The 25,381-nt window shown below is 40.7% G+C and overlaps 2 protein-coding genes across 9 annotated transcripts in view; both read left to right on the top strand.

Annotated features, from left to right (window-relative positions):
* Positions 1–25,381, top strand: part of MACF1 (microtubule actin crosslinking factor 1) — a 384,222-nt gene that overhangs the window by 162,193 nt on the left and 196,648 nt on the right. For all 8 annotated transcript variants that reach the window (XM_077962816.1, XM_077962815.1, XM_077962806.1 and 5 more), the window contains 11 exons: positions 14,331–14,497; positions 15,321–15,433; positions 15,541–15,647; positions 16,198–16,317; positions 16,465–16,560; positions 17,208–17,335; positions 17,422–17,515; positions 17,723–17,877; positions 19,419–19,695; positions 23,998–24,126; positions 24,861–24,938. In XM_077962816.1, coding sequence (XP_077818942.1) covers positions 14,331–14,497; positions 15,321–15,433; positions 15,541–15,647; positions 16,198–16,317; positions 16,465–16,560; positions 17,208–17,335; positions 17,422–17,515; positions 17,723–17,877; positions 19,419–19,695; positions 23,998–24,126; positions 24,861–24,938 — 1,464 coding nt within the window. The remainder of the gene's footprint in view (positions 1–14,330; positions 14,498–15,320; positions 15,434–15,540; positions 15,648–16,197; positions 16,318–16,464; positions 16,561–17,207; positions 17,336–17,421; positions 17,516–17,722; positions 17,878–19,418; positions 19,696–23,997; positions 24,127–24,860; positions 24,939–25,381) is intronic.
* Positions 846–12,068, top strand: LOC144334220 (uncharacterized). The gene has a single exon (XM_077962895.1). It carries the CDS (start codon positions 1,066–1,068, stop codon positions 2,173–2,175), a length of 1,110 nt encoding a protein of 369 aa, XP_077819021.1. The 5' UTR covers positions 846–1,065; the 3' UTR covers positions 2,176–12,068.

Genomic DNA, 25,381 nt, shown 5'->3' with positions numbered 1-25,381 from the left:
TTGCACAGTGCTTGGCACACAGCAAGTGCAAAAAATATGTTAGATATTACCAGTGGCAGCATCAATAATTACTATTGAACATTTATGTCAAATATTGTTCATCAGAGACCCTGTTCATCTGTTGTATTTAGAAGTGGTATTCTTTTTACCAAGCACTCATATACTATACTCAAAACCAACTTCCAGATTTTCCTGGCTGTGTCATTGGCTGGCAGACTTAACAGATCTTTCTTTTCTTTTATAGGAAAAAGGAGGGAAATAAATGCTCCAGAAGGCTAGATCTTTAAAGTGTGTGTTCCTTTTCTTAACTGTAAGAAGGCGGCTCTGGTTTCTTCAGGTTATAATTTGATGAAAATAATTTTATTATTTTCTGACCTGAAAAAATTCAGAATATGTATATCTGCTTGATATTTTCTTTTGGGCATCTTGGTGCAACACTTCAAATCTATTTCATTTTGTAGTTTGGGAGCCATAATTGCAGCTTCACCAGCCTTGGTTCTTCTTGGCCTGGCCCTTCCCTTCCCTTGCTGGTTAGTACCAGCTAAGCTGGTTTGCTTTTTCCCTCTTTGATACTATTCTCCTCTTCCTTCTTCCACGTTACCTTCTGCCACGGCCTCTCTTCTTTTTCCCTCGCTTTTCAATTTACTCTTACATTTTCCCTCCTCCTCCTGGCCCTGCCTAGTTTCCCCTCCCCTGGTTTCTAGCTCCTTTTTGCTTTCTGTTTGTGTTACTGAGGGCAGTGCTCCAATTACCTCATATTTGGAGAGAGGAAGCTGCAGCCAATCCGGTTTCTGTCTGCTTTTAGGTCAAGTGATTTCTGAACTGCAGTGAGATGCTTTGAATTTGTCTTGTTGCAGCTCTGAGCCTGTAAGATGGCTGTCTGAATCGGCAGCGGCTGGAAGAGACAGAGAGAGGCGGGGAGGGAGGGAGAAAGAATTGGAGGGATTGCCGGCATAGTGCATGTTTTTAAATGTACGTTGAATCCGATGAAGCCAAGGTTGGGATTTCTGTGGGATCCCAGGACTGGCTTAGCTGCGTTTTTGCTGAGATTAGGAGAGGAAGGAAATGGGAAATTCACTGGGCTGTTTTAAGGAGCCAAAAGAGTCAATAGCTGTTCCTGAGAAGGCTCCCATATCTCCTAAGAAAAGGGTTCGGTTCAAAAGGAGGTGGAGAGGGAAGAAAATCCCTACTCCAGAGGCATCTCACCAGGAAGAAACCTCGGAAGGAACTGAAGTCATTGAAGAGACTGAAACCCTAACGAAGTTAACAGTGAGTCTCCAAAAGGAAGACGGAGTGGGAGGGGTAAAACATACCCCCCCAGATATTTTGCTGCCTAGGGACTCAGCCCCCAACTCGCAGGTAGTCGATCAGGGGATGATAGTACAGGTAAAGGAGAGATTCCAAGGGGAGGTCCAGACTGCCCACCTTTTGTTAGAGAATGAGTCATCAGTTGCTGGAGGGGTCTGGGATTCCCTGGAAGAGGGGATGACTGTCATTGCTCACCTGCTTGATAACCCAGCAGAAAGGAACTGTGAGAAGTCAGTGAGCCAACTGGTGGAATTTCCTAGGACAGCATCCTGCAGCAGCAGGGCTGTGCTGCTGCCTTTGCAAGGAGAGACTGCAGTGGAGAAAGGAAATATTCAGCTTGGGTTTCGGAGCTATGCTTCGCTTAGGACAGACTGCCCCACTGATACAGGAAATCAAGAACAATTTTCAGAGGGCTGGAGTGCGGAGGAAGGAACCAAGAGTGTTTCAGATGCCCCTCAGACAGGTTCCTGGATTGCAGAATGTTCTGTTTCTTCATCACTACTGGACAAGCCTGGAGGCCAAAGATGCACGGAGCCTTCCCATGTGGGTCGAGTGCCCCTCCAGGATTCCAGACTGCTTACTTCTCAGAGTGATTTGTCTATCAGCGGCGTGACTGTGAGCATTTTGCCCTCCTCCTCTGGCTATGGCAGTGATGGGCCGCACATACACGGGATCCAGCCTAAAGATACAGAACCTGAAAAGAGCTCTACTTCCTTCTCAGAAGAGGATGGCACTCTTTCTCTGGAGGCAAGCCACACCCTATCATGGGGTCTGGAAGAGGTAGGTGGGCATGTTCAAGAGAGAATCAAACTGCTGTTTGGAATCTTGGCCCTCAAACATATTAAAGCTGAGTGTAGTGAGCAGTGAGGATGTTGGTGCCTCTCAAACTCACCCCCATGTGAGTTAGTGTCTGCTAGAGCTCAGCAAGCAGAATCTATTTAGGTCTGCCCCTTGATACTTGAAACCAAGACTTGTCTCTGGGGAATCCCTGATTCTGGGTAGCCAAGCGGCATAATTGCTCAAGCTGTCTGGTGGGATTGTCTCTCGAGGTGCAATGCTAGATAGTACTTACTCTCAGGCAGGTCTGTTTACCAGCTTCCCTGCTACGAGAAGTTGTAGTGTAGCACAAGGGACGATGGGGAAGGGCCTACCTGAATCTCTGGAATAAATCTCTGGAATGAATGTGGAAGGGGTCAGGCAGCTATTGTCAGTGTATTTGCTCTTCCCCACAGGAGAGTGATGTTCTTACTAGAGCTGATGCAATCCCGTCCCCATGGGGAAATTTCTGACGGCAACCCTCATTCAGTATTTGTATAGGTGGAGAGGGCTCATCCTTCTTTGGTTCCTGATTCCAGGATTAGAGGAGAGGGACAGAGTTATCTGGGGATTAGTCGAGAGAGAGAGAGGGAGGTTAGGGCAATTTGAAGGTTTAAGGCTAGAAAAGTTTTTTTGTGTGTGATTGGACGTATTTAGGGCTTTAATGTGATTTTGTTTTGAGGAATATATTGCATGGATGGTGCTGCTGCTGGTGGTGGTAATGGCAGTTGCTGTGAATGTTTTAAAGGTCAAGGAGCAAGTGAGAATTCAGAGATCTGAACACTGAGATAAGGACTCAGCAATACCATGGGTAGCACAGCATCTGGTATGTAGGCGTGTGATTGTGTAGGTGATCAAAGTTATAATTCACCAATGGCTAAAGAACTTTTACTGGCATGTTGGCCTCTGCAGCAGAAGAAATAAAAACATTAGGACCTCAAAGTGCAAAAGGTATAAAATGAGGTAGGGCACTTTCCTTGCCTAGATGTGGGCCACTGATACTGTACAGGGGCTCTGATGTTTGCAGAGCAGGGGTATGGTCCACCTACTGGTGCCCTGCTTATCACTAGCAGCATGAGGCTGAGGATAGATACAAATTCTAAGCTAATCTGTGCCTAAAATTTCCTCTTTGGGGATAAATTTTCCCCACAGACAGCCTCATCTTAATGCCCTCTGTTATTAGAGTTTGGAGACTCCCAACAGTTCGAAGAAAAAGTGGCCATTGAAAAATGTCTATTTTATGGATGGGCAAGAGGTTTCTTGGGCCTCATATAAAAATGGGTATGTGTGTGGGGGAATGTGATAGTTGTGTTATGGTAGGAAGGACGGCAGTGAAACTACTGGGATATGGGGTACGTGAATGTATTAAGTTATTCTCGCATTGCTATAAAGAAATAACCTGAGGCTGGGTAATTTACAAAAGTAAAGAGGTTTAATTGGTATACGGTTCTGCAGGCTGTACAGAAAGCATGATGCTGGCATCTGCTCAGCTTCTGAAGAGGCCTCAGGAAACTTACAATCTTGGTGGAAGGCAAAGGGGCAGTAGGCATGTCACTTGGCTAGAGCAGGAACGTGAGGTTGTGGACGGGATGTGCCACACACTTTTAAATGACCAAATCTCACGAAAACCCACCTACCCTCACGAGAACAGCACCAAGGGGATGTTGCTAAACCATTCATGAGAAATCCACTTTCATGATTCATGATCCAGTCATCTCCCACCAGGCCCCACTCCCAATATTAGGGATTACAATTCAACATGAGATTTGGTAGGGACACAGATTGAAACCATATCAATGAGTATTTGGGTTTCATCAGATAAAAAAGAATGTCAAAGTAAACTTTTATCTTGTGAATGTTGGAACAGATAGAGTAGTTGGGGGTAAAACCAACTGTGGAACTGATTGTTGTACAACTGGCATTAAAATTGAAATTGTGTAGTCATCATAACATTATAGGACACATGCTTGTAACTGAGTGTGAGATTTTCAGAAATTTGGCATGTAAAGTGAACTCCTAGTAAAATCAATCCTAGATAATGGACCGTAGATAGCAATGGCACCTTTGGGGCTGGATCTCCACACTGGCAAGGGAATGTTCTGCATGAGTCTCTGAAGAATCTTAAAGAAAAGATTGGTAGGAGAAACCTTTGGACCATGATCTGTAGTGTGACCGTATTGGCAGCAGTATGATTCCTTTGCTGTTCAGTATGATTCAAATTGGCATGTGGCATTTTCTGGGTAGCCAACCTCTCCATCTATTCCTTCTACCTTTTCACTGCAGACACAGTTATACTACTTACATATAGCCAAGGCTGAAAAACTAAGTGACCGAGTCTCAGCTCAGACACCTGGCATATTTCCAGGTTTTGTGTCCATCGTGTGATACAGGGACCACAGACTCACCATCCTATATGACAGATAAGTAACTTCTCAGTGTGACATTCCTTCAGAATGAAAGTCCTTAAGGCCAAGAGGCCACAACTCTCACTAGTCTCTGAAGGAACTGTCTTCAGGGAGCTGCTCCCCTCCCTAACAGGCTGTTCACAAGCTTGAGGACAGTAGCAGCCAGAGAGACAGAGAGGGCAACGCATACTGAAACCGATAGGCAGGGCAAGAGCATCTCTGCTGAAAGTGGGAGCACTGGGAGGGCACGGGTCAGAAGAGCAGCTGCTGCTGTTCACACACCAACTCCTGTCTAAACAGGAGACAGCTGGCAGTCCAATTGAATTGTTTTTTGCTTGTTTTTTTGGTGGTTGTTTTGTTTTTAATATGTCAGAGTAGTAACTCTCCTCAGAAAATAATTTGAGTTCCAACCAGTTTCTCTCTTCTGTTGATGGCTTGTTGATGAGAGTGAGACCAGGCTATGGATAGACATAAACTTCACCGTGGGTTTTGTTGCTTTTTAGGATGGAGAGAAATGGGAACTGATTCTGCTTCTTGCTAGTGTGGGGTTTAGATAGTAGAATATATATGATCTGCTTTTCCATTCACCTAGTATAGTTAATACTTCTTTTGTCAAGAAATAGTTAACACAGAAGCAAGATGACAAGGGTCAGCTGACAAATATGTTTTCAGAATGATAAGTAGACTAGGATTTGGAGCTGGATGGGAACAGGCTAATAGCAATCACTCTTTGATGTCAGACAAAGACCTTCTTCTCTGGCCCATTTCTTCTCTCAGGACTCCCTATTCCCAACTGCTTTCATTATCCATACTACTAATACCTGGCTTATTTCAACAAGGAACATTTTTGAAAATCCCTTCCTCCTCCCCATCATGGCTTCTGCTGCCAAGCTCCTGCCCACACTGTTAGCGAATCCCGTTTAACGAAGAATTTGCCTCTATACCAATTTCCTTTTTTTTTTTTTTTTTTTTTTTTGACACGGAGTCTGACTGTCGCTGAGGATGGAGTTCAGTGGTGCAATCTCGGCTCACTGCAACCTCTGCCTCCTGGGTTCCAGCTATTCTCCTGCCTCAGCCTCCCGAGTAACTGGGATTACAGGCGCCCACCACCACGCCTGGCTATATACCAGTATTCTTGCCACAACCCTTTGAGTCTCTACAATTTTAGGTGAATAGTCAGATAACACTGGGGCCTAGAAATGATAAGAAAGAGATTGGTTGGTGTATTATCTTCTGGGCTCAGCCTTTTCAGTTTACAAGTATCCCTCTCCCAGTTTTCCTTTTTAATTATAGGGAGCGTTGTGTTACTAATACTGGCTTTGTACTGAAAGAAGAAAGCAAAATTAACCAGATGACACTATTGGGGGAATGTAGAAGGTAAAGTTACAGTTAGAGCTTTAAGAAAGGATTTTGTTTCTTTTTCAAAAAATTTTACTTAATTAAAAATGTTACTAAAGAATCATTATTTTTTAGGTGTAACAATAGTGTTGTGGTTATGTTTAAAAAAAGGCCTTTTAGAGATACATACAGAAATGTTTTTAGAGAAATATAGGAGATTTACTTCATCATAATAGGGGAAGGGTGAAGTGGGTGGAATGTAGATGAAACAGGATTAGCTATGAGTTGATAATGGTTGAAACTGGGTAATGGGTACATAGGGGCTAATTATACTATTCTGTCTCTTTTTGTATATATATGAAAATTTCCATTTCAAATAGAAAGTTAACAAAATTGTATAAAAAGAAAATGAAAGTTAAAAATAAAATTGTATAAAAATAAAATGGAAAGTTAGGCCAAAATAAGTTGTATAAAAATAAAAAGGTAATAATACTGGCAAAATTATGATATAATGCAAATACAGTTGGCTCTCTGCATTGTGGGTTCTGCATCTGTGGATTCAGCCCATGATGGATGGAAAATATTCTGAAGAAAAACATTGCATCTGTAATGAACATGTACAGACTTCATTATTCCCTAAACAAGATAACAACTATTTACTAACATTTGCATTGTATTAGGAATTATAAGTAATCTAGAGATTATTTAAAGGGTCTGGGAGGATGTACATACGTTGTACTACCCCATTTTGTATCTGGGACTTGAGCATTTGTGAATACTACCCCATTTTGTATCTGGGACTTGAGCATTTGTGGATTTTAGTATCTGCAGATTTTGGTATCTGAGGAAGGTCCTAGAACCAATTCTCCATGGATGACTGCTGAAAAGGGGTTACTGTCCTATAGATGAAGTGATTAAGAGCATGGAGCCAGATTGGCTAGGTTTGAATCCCAATTCTACAACTTACTAGCAGTATAACTTGGAACAGGTTACTTAACTTCTCTGTGCCACAATTTCCTTATATGTAAATGGAAGATAAGAATAGTACATACTTGGTAGGGTTGTTGTGAGAATAATATGAATTAATACAAGTAATCACAATAAATGCTAGTTAACATTATTACTTAAAAGAACAAGAAAACGAATGAGAAAAAGACAAACACCCTTGCAGAAAAATAGGGGAAAGTCCAGGGTTAAGCAATTCACAAAAAAAGGAAATCCAAATGCCTCATATACATAAGAAGACTCCTTCTTACTAATAAGGATATAAAGATCAAACAACAACAAGATACCATATCTCTCTCTCTCTCTCTGTGTGTGTGTGTGTGTGTGTGTGTGTCTCTCTCTCTCTCTCTATAGATATATATATGTATTTTTTTTTTTTTTTTGTGAGACGGAGTCTCGCTCTGTCACCCAGGCTGGAGTGCAGTGGTGCGATCTCTGCTCACTGCAAGCTCCACCTCCCAGGTTCACGCCATTCTCCCGCCTCAGCCTCCCGAGTAGCTGGGATTATAGGCGCCCGCCACCATGGCCGGCTAATTTTGTTTTTGTGTTTTTAGTACAGACAGGGTTTCACTGTGTTAGCCAGGATGGTCTCGATCTCTTGACCTCGTGATCCGCCCACCTCTGCCTCCCAAAGTGCTGGGTTTACAGGCATGAGCCACTGCACCTGGCCCCATATATTTTTTTAAAGAGATGAGGTCTCAGGTATGTTGTCCAGGCTAAAGAGCAGTGGCCATTCACAGGCACCATCATAGCGCACTGTAGCCTTGAACTCCTGGACTCAAGCTTGTAGCTGGGACTGCAAGCATACACCCATCAGATTGGCAGAAGATAACAACTCTGAAAATACCAAGTGTAGGCGAGGATGTAGAGTGATGGGAAAACCTCTTCATAGCACTTGAGTGGAAGTATAATTTGGTACTGTTCTTTAGAGAGTAGTTTGACAATATTTTGTAGAGTTGAAAAATGTCCATATTCTATTACCTAGGGTTTCCATTCTAATTATATTCCCTAGTGAGACCTCCAGGATGTGAATACTGAAAGGAGCACTCCCTTTTATAACTCTCATATTGGTAATAAACACCTTCTTTCTCTCTATTCCTCACCAACATAGCTGCCATTAGATCCCTCTAGCTGGGCATTTGTAGAACCACTGCATTGTACCTTCATCTGCTTCTTCTTCTTCTCCTTTTTTTTTTTTTTTTGAGAAAGAATCTTGCTCTGACACCCAGGCTGGAGAGCAATGGTGCAATCATAGCTCATTGGAACCTTGACATCTCGGGCTTAAACGATCCTCCTGCCTCAACTTCCCAAGTAGCTGGGACTACAGGGGAGTACAACGACACCCAGCTAATTTTTAAATTTTTTGTAGAGACAGGGTCTCACAGTGGTTCCCAGGCTCATCTTGAACTCCTGGATTCAAGTGATCCTCTTGCCTAGGCCTCCCAATGCGGTGGGATTACAGGAGTGAGCCACTGCACCCAGCCTTCATTTGCTTCTTGAAAGTTTTCAAGGTCTGATGCTTTATCTTTAGTGGGTGATGAGGTCAGCTAGAAACTTGAGGACATAATAATCAAGTACCTACTTGCTCAGAACAACTGTCCTATCCACTGCGAGACTTACAAAGTCTAAACTCCTCAGCTGGGTATTCCAGTTCCTTTGTAATCTATCTTATCTTTTCTATCGATTCCCAATTTAAACCTTCTCGTTTTAACAGATCAACCCCTTAACTACTATTTCTCTTTCACCTTATCTCAGTTTCTTGCGTAAACTTTGTTTACATCCACTTTCTACCTGGAATTCTTTCCTTCCTTGCCTTTCATCTGTTCTGTAACACCCTTCAAGGATGAGCTTAAATGGTACTTCTTCTAGAAATCTTTGTGATCACTCCAGCTCACAGTAATTTTCCATTCTGCTGAGATTCTATATTGGATATTACTATAATTATTGGTCTTTTTTAGCTTTAAATTTGTTTAACTCTTTCATGTGACCTACTGTAGATATAAGATGAAATTATTTTCCTCCAGAAGTTAACCTTCAGAAAAGAGATATTCTTTTTATATTTTACTTCTTATAAAGCATTTCTTGTTATTAGCCTTCCAGGGAGCTTATAGTCAGTTCATGAAAAAGGGTGAATAAATCTGTGTCACCATCTGCTAGTTTAATCACTTACCATTTTTTTGTAGAGATCAACTGCCATAATTGATTAAACAAAAAAGAGGAACCAAAAATCTAAGAAAGTTTTAGTTATTGTTCCTGGGAATATAATCTCCTAATTTGAAGTGTTGAAAGTAATTGTATACAAGCCTTAACATTAAAAATTTTTTTTAATCACTCACATTGCATATGAAACACACACATACATTATGGGGATCACAAATAAACACAACAGAATGAATGAAAAAAAAAAAAAAAACCCAATCCAGTATTATGCAACTGGATTCTTGTGGTTTGAAATGAAATACCCAGAGACAATGTAGATTCAGAAAAATGCTGTCATTAACTTTAAAATCTTAAAAAGAAAAGTAGACAGTATTTTCTAGAAAATTCACTCAAAAAAATAGCTTTATTGAAGGAAAAAACATTGATGTTAAAGATGCATGTGAAGTTTGAATAATACGGTTTTTTGAAATAATAAAGGCAGAAAATACATTAACACTAAATGCATTAAATATACTGCTTAATTTTAAATATGTGTATATGTGTAAATAAATTTCTAAAAGTTTGCGTATTCAGGAGGACCACAGAGCTTCCCTTCCTGTATTCCTGTTTTAGTTTCACACACCTGTTGTTATCTGGGAAAATATTTGGGATAATCATATGTTAGTTATGGCATGTCTCAACTAAGTTCTTGCAGGGCAGACATGTCTTCTTTTTTTGTTTTCCACGTTTTTACCTGGCCAACTTCTACTTATTAAAACTCAGCACAGAGGTTGTTGCTGAGCAATCCTCTGGCATTGCTAGTTGGATTTACTTGCTTATCTCTGTCACAACATTGATCTCTTTGTATAGTAAATTGTCTCCCTGATTAAATTGCTTGAACTTGAGGCCTGAGGCTGTGTTTTTTTATTTTGAGATATTAAGAACTTAAGCACAGCTCCTAGAATATAATGGTTGCTCAAAAAATATTAACAGAATAAGTAAATGGTGTGTCTTTTTTTTGTTATTCTCCATGGTGCCTGTCATAGTGCTAAGATGTTGTTCAGTCAATACTTATTGAATTATTAGGAAAACATTCAGCTTCTGGGAATACTTCAGAAAAGCAATTAACCAAGCTTTGGGAAGTGTGAGTTGAAAGGAAATTCAGGTGGAATTTGCATATTCTGCGGCATAATGTTGAGGCTGTTCTTCCTCTCCAAATGGCTTCCTCCTTAAAAAATCGAGATGAGAGAGAAAGATCTCTGAAACTGAAGCTGGATTTCTGCATTTGGGAGATTAAGGTAAAACTTCTGCATAGCCCAGAGGACAGTACTGTGCACACATATCATGTGTGAGTATACGGAAAAAGATTGATGAAAACCAAATTTAATTACTGAGATGGTTGTGATGATAATCCCATTTTTTCTCATCCAGTTTACAGTCTAGGAAGGGCCCTAATCCATACAGGGTTTTTTTTTTTTTTTTTTTTTTTTTTAACTTAGGGATCCAAACATCTATCTCATTATAGCTATGTTTAAAATCTGAAGTAAAGCTGTTTGTTGAAGTAGTTTTAGTGCAATATACAGAAATACTAAGAGATGAGAGATGTTATCAGAAAGATTATGGCTGTAATGAACATACAATATCAGTTAACTAACTGGAATTTCATTTTTGGGTAAAGAACCCAAATACTCAGGTTTTGTTTTGCTTATTCAAGTTCTGTCTTTTTTTACGTCAACAAATCTATTTCCTGTTCCCAATAATGTTTTACTTTAATATGTATGCGAAGTAGCTACAGTGAAGGCAGTGGGATATATCAATGTTGCATTTAGCCAGTGAAATAGGTAGCTAGAAATGTTAAGGGGAACTGAAATAGAATTGGTACTAGGAAGAAGCTGTTTATAGGAAGAGCCATGATCCATTATTGAGTCCTTGGCTCTGCAGCTCCATAGCTTCTCTCCCCACTACTGCCCCTCCCCTAGCCCCAAGTAGACCTGGAATTGATTAAGTTTTAGGAAATTAACTCACACTGATCACATTTGCATGAGATTGGTCGATGTGAATTTATTAATTTACAAAATAAATTTTGACTGCCAAGTCATTCAAGAATTCAAATTGGCCACTTAGTGCTTTTGTTGCTTTATAATATCTATATGGGAAGCAAATAATAATCTGAAGGTTGTCACCTCATGTCAGGTGAACATGGAGTCAGAGCAGAGAGGTGGTGAGTGGAGGAATGATTTGTAGGATGGTCTTATTAGTTGGCATCATCAAAGTAGAATAGTCTGATTTCTTCCGTAGAAATGTACCTGTCAAGGGCATAAGAACCCATGTCCCTTGAATCTGCTGGGTAGGGCACAATTTCACCTTCACAGGCATAGAGGCAGTACTTCCTGGCTTCCCTTTTCTATACTCAATGCAAGCTTCCTATACTCGTCTATTCTCACGGTCTTTCTTCAGACATCTTAGTAATATTTATTTGCCTACAGCTTTCTTTTATTCTAAATATAGTGTTAAAGTTCCTGGCCCCTTTTTTTTTCTTTCCAATTTTAAAATATCATCTGATATTTAATCTCATCTATTATGAGTTTGTAAATTCAGACACTTGGAGATGCCTTATTATTGATTTCTCCCTTGTACTGGTCACAAGGGAAGCTACTACTTTCACGGTACTGCACCTGAATGAGATGACTAAGAGACAGGATGTTCTATTGACATGCCTGTGTTTTCTCTGCCCCAAACACCCAGACTAAAAATTGTGCTGGGTATGCTGTCTTATTATTATGGGAAGGAAATATATGTACCCTCGGCACTACCTACATCATCTTATTTAATCCTTATAATGATCCTTTGGGAAAATTATTATCCTATTTTAAATATGGGAAAAATTGGGCCAGGAGGCTTATGTGGTTTGCCTGAGGTCACATTTCTAGTAAATGCTTTCTTTCAAACACATATCTGTCTGAATCAAAGGCTTAATATTTTTCCTTAACAAGGATTATTTTTATAGTTTTTTATTATAAAAATAAAGTGTGGTCATTACTTAAAGTCTGAAAAAAAGAAGAGTAGGAAGAAAAAATAAAGTCATTCATAGTCCCACTCCAGAGGAGATAAATAATGCTAGCCTAAACTTGTTTCACTTTACACACTGCTTTGAAATAGCTACGTAACCTGTCTACAGATTCTAGATGGGCTTTATCCCAGAATACTTTTTTTTTTTTTTTTTTTTTTTTTGAGACAGAGTCCCACTCTGTCGCCTAGGCTGGAATGGTCTCAGACTCCTGACCTCAGGTGATCTGCTTGCCTTGGCCTCCCAAAGTGTTGGGCATACAGGCGTGAGCCACCGTGCCTGGCCCCCAAAATAGTTTTGTTTGCTTATTTTTATTATTTAATTCTTAAACCAAGTTATTATTAATTAAAACATGTTAAGGTCCCACCATACAACCAGCACAACACTAAGTGCAATGGGCAGTGCACCAAAGGACTATGATCCATGGGTCTCAGATTTGGAAGTTATTTCGTCCACAGCATCTTAGTTTCTGCTTGAACACGTCCAGTGGTGAGGAGCTCTCCCATATAGGGGCTGCTGTTCAGTTTTGTATTGTTAAGATGTGGTGCCAGCCCTCCTCAGGAAACCTGCATGCAGTCTAGGGGAGATAAGATTAAATATATGAAATAATAGTCCATACTGCAAAATAACATTTATTTATTTATTTTATGTTTTCGAGACAGAGTCTCACCCTGTCGCCCAGGCTAGAGTGCAGTGATGCAATTTCAGCTCACCACGACGTCCGCCTCCCAGGTTCAAACGATTCTCGTGCCTCAGCCTCCCAAGTAGTTGGGACTACAGTTGCGCGCCACCACTGGTTAATTTTTATATTTTTAGTAGAGATGGGGTTTCACCATGTCGGCCAGCCTGGTCTCGAACTCCTGACCTCAGGTGATCTGCCTGCCTCAGTCTCCCAAAGAGCTAGGATTACTGCGCCTAGCCCAAAATAACATTTAATTAGATGATGATACAGACTGTCAGTGCTGTGGGAGTTAGACAAGTAAGAATTGAAGGAAGACCAGCCTTCAAATAAAGAAGAGATAAGGGAACCCTTATTTGTTGAGCATAATCCTGAGTTTGGGCTAGCTGCTTTAATGTGTAATCTCACTGATTATCACAGCAACCCTGAAAAGGTGGTATTAGTCCCACTTTGCACACACGAGACATGCACTTTTTCCTCACCTGCATTACGATCTCTCTAAAATAGGTCTTGTTCTGTATTTTGGAGATTTCTTAAAATAACTTTTTTCTTATGAAAATGTACAGGATGTAGAAAATTTGGAAAATATGAAAATCACCTGTAATGTTACTCCATAGAGGTAACTATGATTATTAGTTTGCTGTATTTCTCACATACATACAGTATTTGTGCCTGTATTGCATACATAGGTGTATGTGTATGCATTTGTACATATATATGACTGTGTACTTAAATGTATATTTTGTGTGTCTTTTATACAAAATAAGATTACTATATATTATTTTGTTTATATTCTGTTTCTTAAATTTGGTAATCATTGTCCTATGTCATTAAAATTTTCTTTGTAAAACTTTTTTATTTATTTTTTTGAGATGGAGTCTCACTCTGTCACCCAGGCTGCAGTATTGTGGCATGATCATACTTCACTGCAGCCTTCATCTCTTGGCTTCAAGTGATCATCCCCCCTCAGCCTCCTGAGTAACTGGGACTACAGGCATGAGCCACTGCACCTGGCCTGAAACTTTCTAAAACATAACTTTTTAAGTGCTACAAAGAATTCTATTCTGCTATAATTGTGCTATGATTTATAACCAGTCAACCCCAACCCCTCATTAGTATTTAAGCTTTTTATAACTTTTTGCTAAGTCACCTTTATTATGCTTTGATAAATATTCATGTATAAAATTATTTGTTTATATTTCTGATGACTTCCTATCAAGTTGTATGTATGTTTTGAGACTTGATTCAAAACTGACATCCAGAGAAGTTATGGCATTTATACTCTCACTAGTGGCAGTCTATGACGGTACCCAATTTTAGATATTCTCTCCAATCGTGAATATTATCATTAAAAACAAACATTTCCTAATTTGACAGGTGAAAAATTACCTCTCATGGTTTTAATTTGTGTTTCTTTGACTAGCAAGAGGGTGAATATATGATGGAATAGTCCTCTGAAGTGCTTCCAGCTTTGGATCTTCGTTTTACTAAGAGCCATAGTGTATGGAGAAGAGAAGGCTGAAAGACTGTGTCTTATTTATAATGAATTATTCTGTGTCCCATCTTTTGGCAGATCTCTGACATCTACATTAGTGGAGAATCAGGGGATATGTCAGCTAAGGAGAAACTACTCCTGTGGACCCAGAAGGTGACAGCTGGTTACACAGGAATCAAATGCACCAACTTTTCCTCCTGCTGGAGTGATGGGAAGATGTTCAATGCACTCATTCACCGATACCGGTAAGAACAGTGGAATTTCTGTGCTCCTGCGGGGCTTCTTCTCATCTCTTGTTTGTAATTAGTTATAATGCTATTTCCACCTCCTCAAGCAAAAATCAAAGCTTTGATTCATTTGTTCATTTGAAAAAGGAATATCTATTTAACTAATTTCCTAGGAACTGGGCACAAGGAGCAGTGAAGAAAACAGCGAAAGTTTTTTCTCTCATGGAACTTTCCTTCCAGTAGGGAGAATAGGTAATAAATGTATGCCATCAAGCAGTGGTAAATGCAATGGCAGGATTAGAAAGTGGCAGAGGTTTGTGATATTTTGGACAGGGTGGTCAGAGATGGCCTCTTTGGTGAGCATATTAGAGCAGAGCCGTGAGGGAGTGAGTCATGCAGGCTTCTGGGGTCAGAGTGTTCCAGTTGGAAGAAATACAAGTGCAAAGGGCCTGGAGTGAGGGCTTGCTTGGAGTGGTTTTGGAGTGGTTTAGGAACAGCAGGTGGCTGAAGTGAGGTGAGGAAGATAGGAATTCTGAATGACAAAATTGAAAATTGTTGAGTTCTTAGTGGTCATAAACATGCCCCAATTTTCAGTGCTAACTGATGATATTTTTCCCATGACATTCAACAAACCTAAACTGTGTGTTTAAGTTTAGCATTAGGGAGCACTGAGCCCCTGGTATATACTTAAAAATGGAATTTGTGCTCTTCTTAACCTCCTGCTTTTTCTCTAACTCAGTGTTTTTCAGCTCTGGGAACTTTTAGGAGGTTTTCTTTTAGGAGGAACTCATGTGTGATGTGTAGATGTTGACCTTTCATGTGCCTTGCTGGACTTTTACAGACCCGATCTGGTAGACATGGAGAGGGTACAAATCCAAAGTAACCGAGAGAATCTGGAACAGGCTTTTGAAGTGGCAGAAAGACTAGGGGTCACTCGTCTGCTGGATGCAGAAGGTGAGAGAGAGTTTACTGAACTTGAGTAAGGAATGCGTATTCAGTATTCCTTCTTTTGGCAAGTTCCTTTGTTCTGACTAAGAAATTTCTTGTCCATTCTCTCTCAGATGTGGATGTGCCATCTCCAGATGAAAAGTCTGTAATCACTTATGTGTCTTCAATTTATGATGCCTTCCCTAAAGTCCCTGAGGGTGGAGAAGGGATCAGTGCTACGGTAAAAGAACATTTTCCTAGAAGGCCTTCTGACTTTGATTCATTTGGGTGGAATGTATTGCTTAGACACTTTCTTAAGTACTGATGGTATACTCATGGTATCAAACTATATATCCAGTATCTTTATCATACATGGACATTATCCTTGGCCCTGGAAATGAGTCTAGATACTGCTAATTTTGTAACAATTAGCATAGACTATTTGGTGCTAAATGCCAGCAAGGAATGTCCCTTTCATCCCTAGCTGTAATTCAAGATGAGGAAGTATTTTATCAGTCATTCATATATCAGCTTGATTAGGTAGATCACAGCTCTTTTCAGAATATTTTTAGTAGCTTGGTTTGTAGCCTTTCTTAGTGTCAGGAAATTGAATCCCAGCCTGAGAGCCCTTGAGGAGCTTTGAAACTGGCACTGTGAGCATTAAACTGAGCAGCATCTAGGCAATTAAAGGAAAGGGATTTTATATAGTTTGGAGTGGCCTGAGCTACTTCCTCTTGTGGTTGTTTTGGATATTGCTAATCAGGTGTGTGATGTTTACCTTCTGGCAACAGGAAGTGGACTCCAGGTGGCAAGAATACCAAAGCCGAGTGGACTCCCTCATTCCCTGGATCAAACAGCATACAATACTGATGTCAGATAAAACTTTTCCCCAAAACCCTGTTGAACTAAAGGTAAAGTCAAGGACTTAAATTTTTTTGGTAAAATCTTTCTAGGGAGTAAGTCTCCAAGCTTATCAATGCTGGCTTCTGGGTGAGGTGGTATGAAAAATTGGGTCCTAAAGTTTGTGTCCATTCATTCACCAAATATTAATTTTATAGGCACTTTATAACCAATATATACACTTCAAAGAAACAGAAATTCTGGCCAAGGAGAGAGAAAAAGGAAGAATTGAGGAATTATATAAATTACTAGAGGTAAGAGAGCTTATCCTTTGCTGAGACTTGGGGTTTGCTGGTCTGTACTGTTGTTGCTTCTTGATTATAGATTCCTTGTGTTCTTTTCCCAAACTGCATTAATAGAAGTACTCTCCTGGTGACAAATAATAGCACCACTCTCAGGTTGGTCTTAAAATATTGTGGTAAAGGGGCAGTGTCAGCCATCTCTGTTTTTTAAAGGGCTTATTGAAAAATGGCATATATTTATTCAGAAATCTTGAGTTTTGTGGATAAATTTTTCTGCTTCTCAGAGGGAAGCTGAATCTTTCCCTAGGGTGGAAAGAAGAGAGACTTCTGTTCAGAATTTGATTCCTAGAGAATTTGAAGTTGTAGAGATGAGACTGTAACCTTGCCAGAATAAAAGTTACTGAGGGGAAAGGAGGATTTATAGAAAGTGTAAAAGGAATGGAAGGACTTAGAGTAGGTAGTCCCTACATTCTAGAGGTGACTTTTCTGCTCTTTACCTCAAGGGTGAAGAACCTGATACATATTTGATTGTTTTTCCATGTTAGACAATAGGAAAAACTGCTGAATGGCTGGGTAAGGAAGCAAGAAGTGATGTGTAAATCAAAACTGGGACAAGAGGGCATGGCTGTGTTTTGGGACTGAAAGAGTGGCTCTTTCAGGTGTGGATTGAATTTGGCCGAATTAAACTGCCTCAAGGTTATCACCCTAATGATGTGGAAGAAGAGTGGGGAAAGCTCATCATAGAGATGCTGGAGCGAGAGAAATCACTTCGGCCGGCTGTGGAGAGGTGGGTCCAGATCCTGAGAGTGGTCTGACATTATTTATTGAGCTGCTGTGAACCTTTCACATGACTATGGTTTTATCTTATTTCAGGCTGGAATTGCTGCTACAGATTGCAAACAAAATTCAGAATGGTGCTTTGAACTGTGAAGAAAAACTGACACTAGCTAAGAATACCTTGCAGGCTGTAAGTCTCTGACTGTTTTTGTCCCACATCTATGTCACATGTTTTCTGCTTCTCACCCTCTGCTCTAATGGTTGAAGTTAGCAATCGAGGAATCCAGATGTATTACTTCCCTTTTCTTTGGAATTGCAGTAGACTCCTTGGCTCCCTCTGTCCTAGTGAGTGGGGCAATGGAAGTTTTCCCACTGTTATTCTCTCTTCCTGTCTCAGGATGCTGCTCATCTGGAATCAGGACAACCGGTACAATGTGAGTCAGATGTCATTATGTACATTCAGGAGTGTGAAGGTCTCATCAGGCAGCTGCAGGTGGATCTCCAGATCCTGCGGGATGAGAATTACTACCAGCTAGAAGAGCTGGCTTTTAGGTGAGGAACAAGGGACTCAAACGGAGGGCTTACTTGCTTACTGCTGAGACTCATGGATCAAGAGTAGAGCAAGAGTCAGGCACTTAATCTTTTAACTTGGACATTTGAGGTCAGTGTCTCAATGGAGATACTACAGATGTCTTGGGCAGCAATGTTCAGTTAGTGGAGGACAGTTTCTCCTTATTGCACCCCTATCCCACTAAGTACCTATAGGATTACTTCAATCGTTGTGGCCTTTTATAACATCCCACATATTTTCTTTTAATTAATTAATTAGTTAAAGACAGGGTCTCACTTTTGTTGCCCAGGCTGGAGTGCAATGGCACAATCATGGCTCACTGCAGCCTCGACTTCCTGAGCTCAAGCGATCCTTCCACCTCAGCCTCCCAGGTAGCTAGGCCTATAAGTGCAGGCTGCCATGCCCAGCTAATTTTTGTATTTTTAGTAGAGACGGGGTTTTGCCATCTTGCCCATGCTGATCTCAATCTCCTGGGCTCAAGCGATCCTCCTGCCTCAGCCTCCCGAAGTGCTGAGATTACAGGCATGAACCACTATATCTGGCCCGTTCTCATATATTTTAGAACGACCTGCAGGGGTGAGACACAACACAACTTCTGATTTAGAAACATTGGTGATCCATCACATTCTTTTTATAGGAGAGAAAACTGAGACCCACAGAAGATGAAAATTGTGTAAAATCATGTGGCTAGTTTTTTTTTTCTTTTTTTTTGAGACGGCACCTCACTCTGTAGCCCAGGATGGAGTGCAGTGGCACAATCTCAGCTCACTGCGACTTCTGCCTGCTGGGTCCAAGCAATTCTCCTGCTTCAGCCTCAGAGTAGCTGGGAGTACACGCGTGTACCACCATGCCCAGCTAATTTTTGTATTTTTACTAGAGATGGGGTTTCACCATGTTGGCCAGGCTGGTCTTGAATTCCTGACCTTGTGATCCACCTGTCTCGGCCTCCCAAGGCTAGTTTTACAGAGCCGAGACTAGGACCCACATTTCTTGACCCCTAATCCATTGTTTGTTTTATTATACTATTTGAGAGTTCTATAAATAGTATTGTTAGCTTCCCTCCATTTAACACTGTAATTTAGCATTTGTCTTAAAAACAATTCTGAACTAGATGGAGATGTTAATAATATCACCTTGTATTCATATAGCACTTTTTCTAAACACTTTTCCTTATATGATCTCATTTTTATTTTTTGTTTTTTATTTTATTTTTTTTGAGACCGGGTCTTGCTCTGTCACCCAGGCTGGGATGCAGTGGTGTGATCTCAGCTCACTGCAACCTCCGCCTCCTGAGTTCAAGCAATTCTCCTACCTCAGCCTCCTGAGTAGCTGGGACTACAGGCATGTGCCACTACACCTGGCTAATTTTCGTATTTTTAGTACAGACACGGTTTCACCATGTTGGCCAGGGTGGCTCATTTTTATTTTTATCATATCTTTGTCAAATGGATAAGGAAGATTTTATTTTTAAAAGTATACTATAGATTTAAATCCCTTCCTTTTTTCTCTTCTTCCATTTCAGGGTCATGCGTCTGCAGGATGAGCTGGTCACCTTGCGCCTAGAGTGTACAAACCTGTACCGGAAGGGCCATTTCACTTCACTTGAATTGGTTCCACCCTCTACTTTAACCACTACTCATCTGAAAGCAGAACCCTTAACCAAGGCACCCTATTCTTCTTCTACCTCCTGGTTCCGAAAGCCTATGACTCGGGCTGAACTTGTGGCTATCAGCTCCTCTGAAGATGAAGGCAATCTCCGATTTGTGTATGAACTACTGTCTTGGGTAGAAGAGATGCAGGTGGGTGTATATCCAAAAGCTTATGCAGTACACTAGTGTTTACCAGATTTAGCAGCTTATCTAAGAGGACGAGATTGCTTTGTGTTCCCTGTGCAGATTCCCTTAATTATTATTATTCTTTCATTTGAGTGATGGGGTCTTGCTATGTTGCCCAGGCTGGACTGGGGCTGAAGTGATCCTCCTGCCTCAGCCTCTTGAGTAGCTGGAACAATAGGTATATACCACCATACCTGGCTTGACTTTCTTAATTATTGATGCTGCCTGAGACCCAAGCCCCCTTCTCCTTAAATCTTGCATGGGTGAGGTTGGCACAAATTCTCACAGTCCCATACTGAATAGCATACAGTTTTCCCTTTGGGAATCTTTTCCCTCAGCTAACTGTACTCTAAGTGAGAGCTTGGGGAAAATTGCCATGTCATACATCTGTTATCTTTTTTTAATTAAATTTTTTTTGTGTGGGCACATAGAAGGTATATATATTTATATGATACATGAGATATTTTGATACAGGCATGTAATGTATAATCACATCATGGAAAATGGGGTATCTGTCATCTCAAGAAATTTATCCTTTGTGTTACAAACAATCCAGTTATACTCTTTTAGTTATTTAAAAATGTATAGGCTGGGAGCCGGGCGCGGTGGCTTACACCTGTATTCCCAGCACTTTGGGAGGCCTGGGTGGGCGGATCACGAGGTCAGGAGATCAGGACCGTCCTGGCTACACGGTGAAACCCTATCTCTACTAAAAATATAAAAAAGTAGCCAGAAGTGGTGGCAGGTGCCTGTAGTCCCAGCTTCTCAGGAGGCTGAGGCAGAAGAATGGCGTGAACCAGGGAGGTGGAGCTTGCAGTGAGCCGAGATGGCGCCACTGCACTCCAGCCTGGGTGACAGAGCGAGACTCCATCTCAAAAAAAAAAAGTATAGACTGGATGCGGTGGCTCACACCTATAATCCTAGCACTTTGGGAGGCCGAGGTGGGCGGATTGTGTGAGTCCAGGAGTTCAAGACCAGTCTGGGTAACAGGCGAAACCCCATCTCTATGGAAAATTAACCAGGAATGATGGCGCACACCTGTGGTCCCAGCTACTTGGGAGGTTGAAGTGGGAGGATCACTTGAGCCTGGGAGGCAGAGGTTGCAGCGAGCCAAGATAGCACTGCTGCGCTCCAGCCTGGGCAACAGAGCAGTACCCCATCTCAAAAATAAAAGTTGAAACAAAAAAATGTACAAGTAAATTATTTTGACTGTAGTCATCCTGTTGCTCTATCAGATGCTAGGTAGTATTCATTCTTTAACTATTTTTTTTTGTACCCATTAATCATCCCCACCTCCCTCTGACCCCGTACTACTCTTCCCAGCCTGTTTTGATTTATACATCCCACAACTAAGTGAGAACATGCAATGTTTGTCTTTCTGTGCCTAGCATATTTCACTTAACATAATAACCTCTAGTTCCATCCATATTGTTGCAAATGACAGGTTCTCATTCTTTTTTATGATTGAATAGTACTCCATTGTGTTTAAGTACCACATTTTCTTTCTCCATTCATCTGTGATGGACACTTAGGTTGCTTCCAAATTCTGGCTATTGTGAATAGTGGTGCAACAAACATGTGAAAATGCAGATCTCTTTGATACACTGATTTCCTTTCTTTTGAGTATACACCCAGTAGTGGGATTGCTAGATCATACGGTAGCTCTATTGTTAGTGATCTGAGGAATCTCCAAACTGTTCTCCATAGTGGTTGTAGTAATTTACATTCCCACCAACAGCATACAAGGCTTTCTCCATATCCTCACCAGCATTTGTATATTGCCTGTCTTTTGGATAAAACCCATTTTAAGTGGGGTGAGATGATATCACAGTGTAGTTTTGATTTGCATTTCTCTGATAATCAGTGATGTTGAGCACCTTTTCATATGCTTGTTTGCCATTTGTGTGTCTTCTTTTGAGATATGTCGATTCAAATCTTTTGCTCATTTTTAATTGGATTATTAGATTTTTTTTTCCAGTAGAGTTGTTTGAGCTCCTTATATATTCCAGTTATTAATCCCTTGTCAGATGAGTAGTTTGCAAACATTTTATCCCATTCTGTGGGTTGTCCCCCCGCCTTTTTTTTTTTGAGACAGAGTCTCATTCTGTCTCCCAGGCTGGAGTGCAATGGCGCAGTCTTGACTCACTGCAATCTCTGGATTCTAAGCAATTCTTATGCCTCAGCCTCCCAAGTAGCTGGGATTACAGGCACGCGCCACTATACCCAGCTAATTTTGTATTTTTAGTAGAGATGGGATTTCACCATGTTGGCCAGGCTGGTCTCAAACTCCTGACCTCAGGTGATCCACCTGCCTTGGCCTCCCAAAGTGCTGGGATTGCAGGCGTGAACCACCATGCCCAGCCTGTCCCTTTCCTTTGTTGATTCACTGTGCAGTAGCTTTTTAACTTGATGTAATCCTATTTGTTCATTTTAGCTTTGGTTGCCTGTGTTTGTGTGGTATTACTCAAGAAATTTTTTCCTAGACCAGTGTCTTGGAAAGTGTTTCCGGTATTTTCTTGTAGTAGTTTCATAGTTTAAGGTGTTAATCCATTTTGATTTGATTTTTGTATATGACAAGGGACGGGTCAAGTTTCATTCTTCTACATACCGATATCCAGTTTTCCCAGCACAATTAATCGAAGAGACTGTCCTTACCCCAGTGTATGTTCTTGGCACCTTTGTTGAAAATGAGTTCATTGTAGGTGTATGGATTTGTTTCTGGGTTCTGTATTCTGTTCTGTTGGTCTATGTGTCCATTTCTAGGCTAGTACTATGCTGTTTTGGTTACTATAGCTCTGTAGTATAATTTGAAGTCAAGTAATGTGATTCCTCTGGTTTTGTTCTTTTTGCTCAGGGTAGCTTTGACTATTTTAGGTCTTTTGTGGTTCCATATAAATTTTAGAATTGTTTTTTCTATTTCTGTGAAGAATGTCTTGTATTTTTTATAGGGTAAATCTGTTTTTTTTTTTTTAATTCTCTCATTAACAGAGGAGTTTATTCTTCATTTTTTGTTGTTGATCATAACTTTTTTTCTTTTTGAGATGGAATTTCACTCTTGTTGCCTAAGCTGGAGTGCAATAGTGCGATCTCAGCTCACTGCAACCTCTGCCTCCAGGGTTCAAGCGATTCTCCTGCCTCAGCCTCCCTAGTAGCTGGGATTACAGGCATGTGCCACCATGCCCAGCTAATTTTTTTTTTTTTTTAAGTAGAAACAGGGTTTCACTGTGTTAGCCAGGCTGGTCTCGAACTCCTGACCCTCAGGTGATCTGCCCACCTTGGCCTCCCAAAGTGCTGGGATTACAGGCGTGAGCCATTGCGCTGGCCTCAACCTTTTTTTTTTTTTTTTTTTGGAGACAGAGTCTCACTCTGTCACCCAGGCTGGAGTGCAGTGGCACGATCTCCACTCATTGCAATCTCTGCCTCCTGGGTTCAAGCCAAGCAATTCTCCTGCCTCAGCCTCCCGAGTAGCTGGGATTACAGGTGCCCAACACCACGCCTGGCTAATTTTTGTATTTTTAGTAGAGATGGGGTTTCACCATGTTGACCACGCTGGTCTTGAACTCCTGACCTCAGGTGATCCACCCACCTCAGCCCCCCAAAGTGCTGGGATCACAGGCATGAGCCACTGTGCCCGGCAATCATAACTCTTAAGTTTAAGCAAGACTACTGTATTCTGCAGTTCCAAGGGGCCCTATTTACATGTGTTCTATGATAGTGGTTCAAATTTGATATTGCCCTTATCTTTCTAACCCTTTTGTTTTATATTAAATTCTTCCTATGTCCACATAATATATTCCCTATGTAGCAATAAATAAAAATATCCCAAAATAAACTGTTTTGAAATTATCTTCCATTGGCCAGTAGTTGACGTCATGAATGAAGCTAAATATTTTCAGATACTTCTTTGTTATATCAGTTATGATTGTGAAATTAAAAGACTCCATAAAGAGAAATGCCTAAAGTGTAAAGTTAAGCATTTTAAGCCTGTGAAGTTCCCTTTCCCTTCTGGTTGATTGCTCTAGGAATGTATACTAATAATGCAGCAGGAAAAGCTGCTCTATTGTATAATTGGTGAGCTCTGCTCTCCTGCTCCTTAGCGGTGATGATGGCGTAATTTTTTTGTAAGAGGCTGTAGATTGAAGGAGATGGCCTAGATGTCTTTTGCTCAGTCCTCTACCCCTTGCTTCCTTGTCCAAACGTTGATTCTGACCATTTTCCTACCAAGCCATTCAGTAAATTATGTGGTATATGTTTTTTCTTTTTCAGATGAAACTGGAACGAGCAGAGTGGGGCAATGACCTGCCTAGTGTGGAGTTGCAGTTAGAAACGCAGCAGCACATCCATACCAGTGTAGAAGAGCTGGGCTCAAGTGTCAAGGAGGCCAGGTTGTATGAGGTGCGTAGCCTTCAGAATCCACATTACAGGAGGTACGTGGATGGAACGGATGAAAGGACAGTGCACACAATAAAGCTGTATCGAAGTACGAGGGTGCTCTGGAATAGAATAATGATGATGAAGAGTGGTTTATGACAAATTCCCTTTTCACATGAAGTGTTTCTGTTAATCTTTGAAATAAACTTGTGAGAAAAGTATTTTTATTAACCCCTTTTTACTAAAAAGAAAAGTGATACTAGAAGCTGAGAGGTCAGAATTAGTAAGTAATGGATGCAGATCCAAACTCAAGCCCTCTGCCTCTATAAATTCAGGCACTTTTTGCTTCCCCATCTGCCTGCAGTTGAGAGCTGGTATAGAGAAACTATTGACACAGTTTTCTCTCTCCTTCAGTCTCTGTTCTATCTTCCCATTTTATATTTCAACTCTTCCCTTCAAAAAAACAATTGAGTGGGAATCATCAGGCATTGGTTTTGCTTAGAAGCTAGCTACCAGAATTGCTGGAAACACAGGATAGTGAGGTCTGTTGTTTGTAATTACCCTGCTCAACTGTTGCCCACTTAGTGCTGCTCCAAGCTATAAAATATGACTCAGAAATTTGTTGTCCAAGCTTCTGTTTTCTTAGAGCAACCAATCCATATCTCTATCTAGACATAATATTTGCATAGTTGCAACCATAACACATAGTTTACTTACTCTTTCTCTAATGTATTTTTATTTCGTTCTTTTCTAATCAGGGAAAGATGTCCCAGAATTTCCGTACCAGCTATGCTGAAACTCTTGGAAAGCTGGAGACACAGTATTGTAAATTGAAGGTAAGTTTCTGCCGATTCTCTTATGTTCTGCTTATACAGAGTCTGGTGTCTCCCAATCAATTCTCTTACCTAATTCAGAAATCTCCTGGTTTGGCCCTGTTTTGGTTTTCTGTTTATTAGGTTATGCCATTTACTATGCACTTATTCATATGTATTATAACATTTTCTCAGTTTTCTTAACGGGTCAGAAGCTACTGTTCTTAAAAGTTTTAAATAAATATAACCTATCCTAGGTATTGTGCTTCAGCAAACCTGTGGCTATATGCACTTTGAGAGACCAAAACTAAAAGTTTGAGATTGTAGAGAGGGGACTTTCCCTCTGATCTATTGTTTTTCATCCCTGTTTATCAAGAGTGTCCAGAGTAGGACAGCCCAGGACCATTCTTTATCCAGGGAGCACCACAAAGGCCTTATGAATTCTGTCTTCTACTTAGGATTGACAA

This window comes from Macaca mulatta, chromosome 1 (assembly GCF_049350105.2).
Source record: "Macaca mulatta isolate MMU2019108-1 chromosome 1, T2T-MMU8v2.0, whole genome shotgun sequence".
In the NCBI taxonomy this organism is placed as follows: Eukaryota; Metazoa; Chordata; class Mammalia; order Primates; family Cercopithecidae; genus Macaca; species Macaca mulatta.
This window is presented reverse-complemented; position numbering and strand designations above follow the sequence as displayed.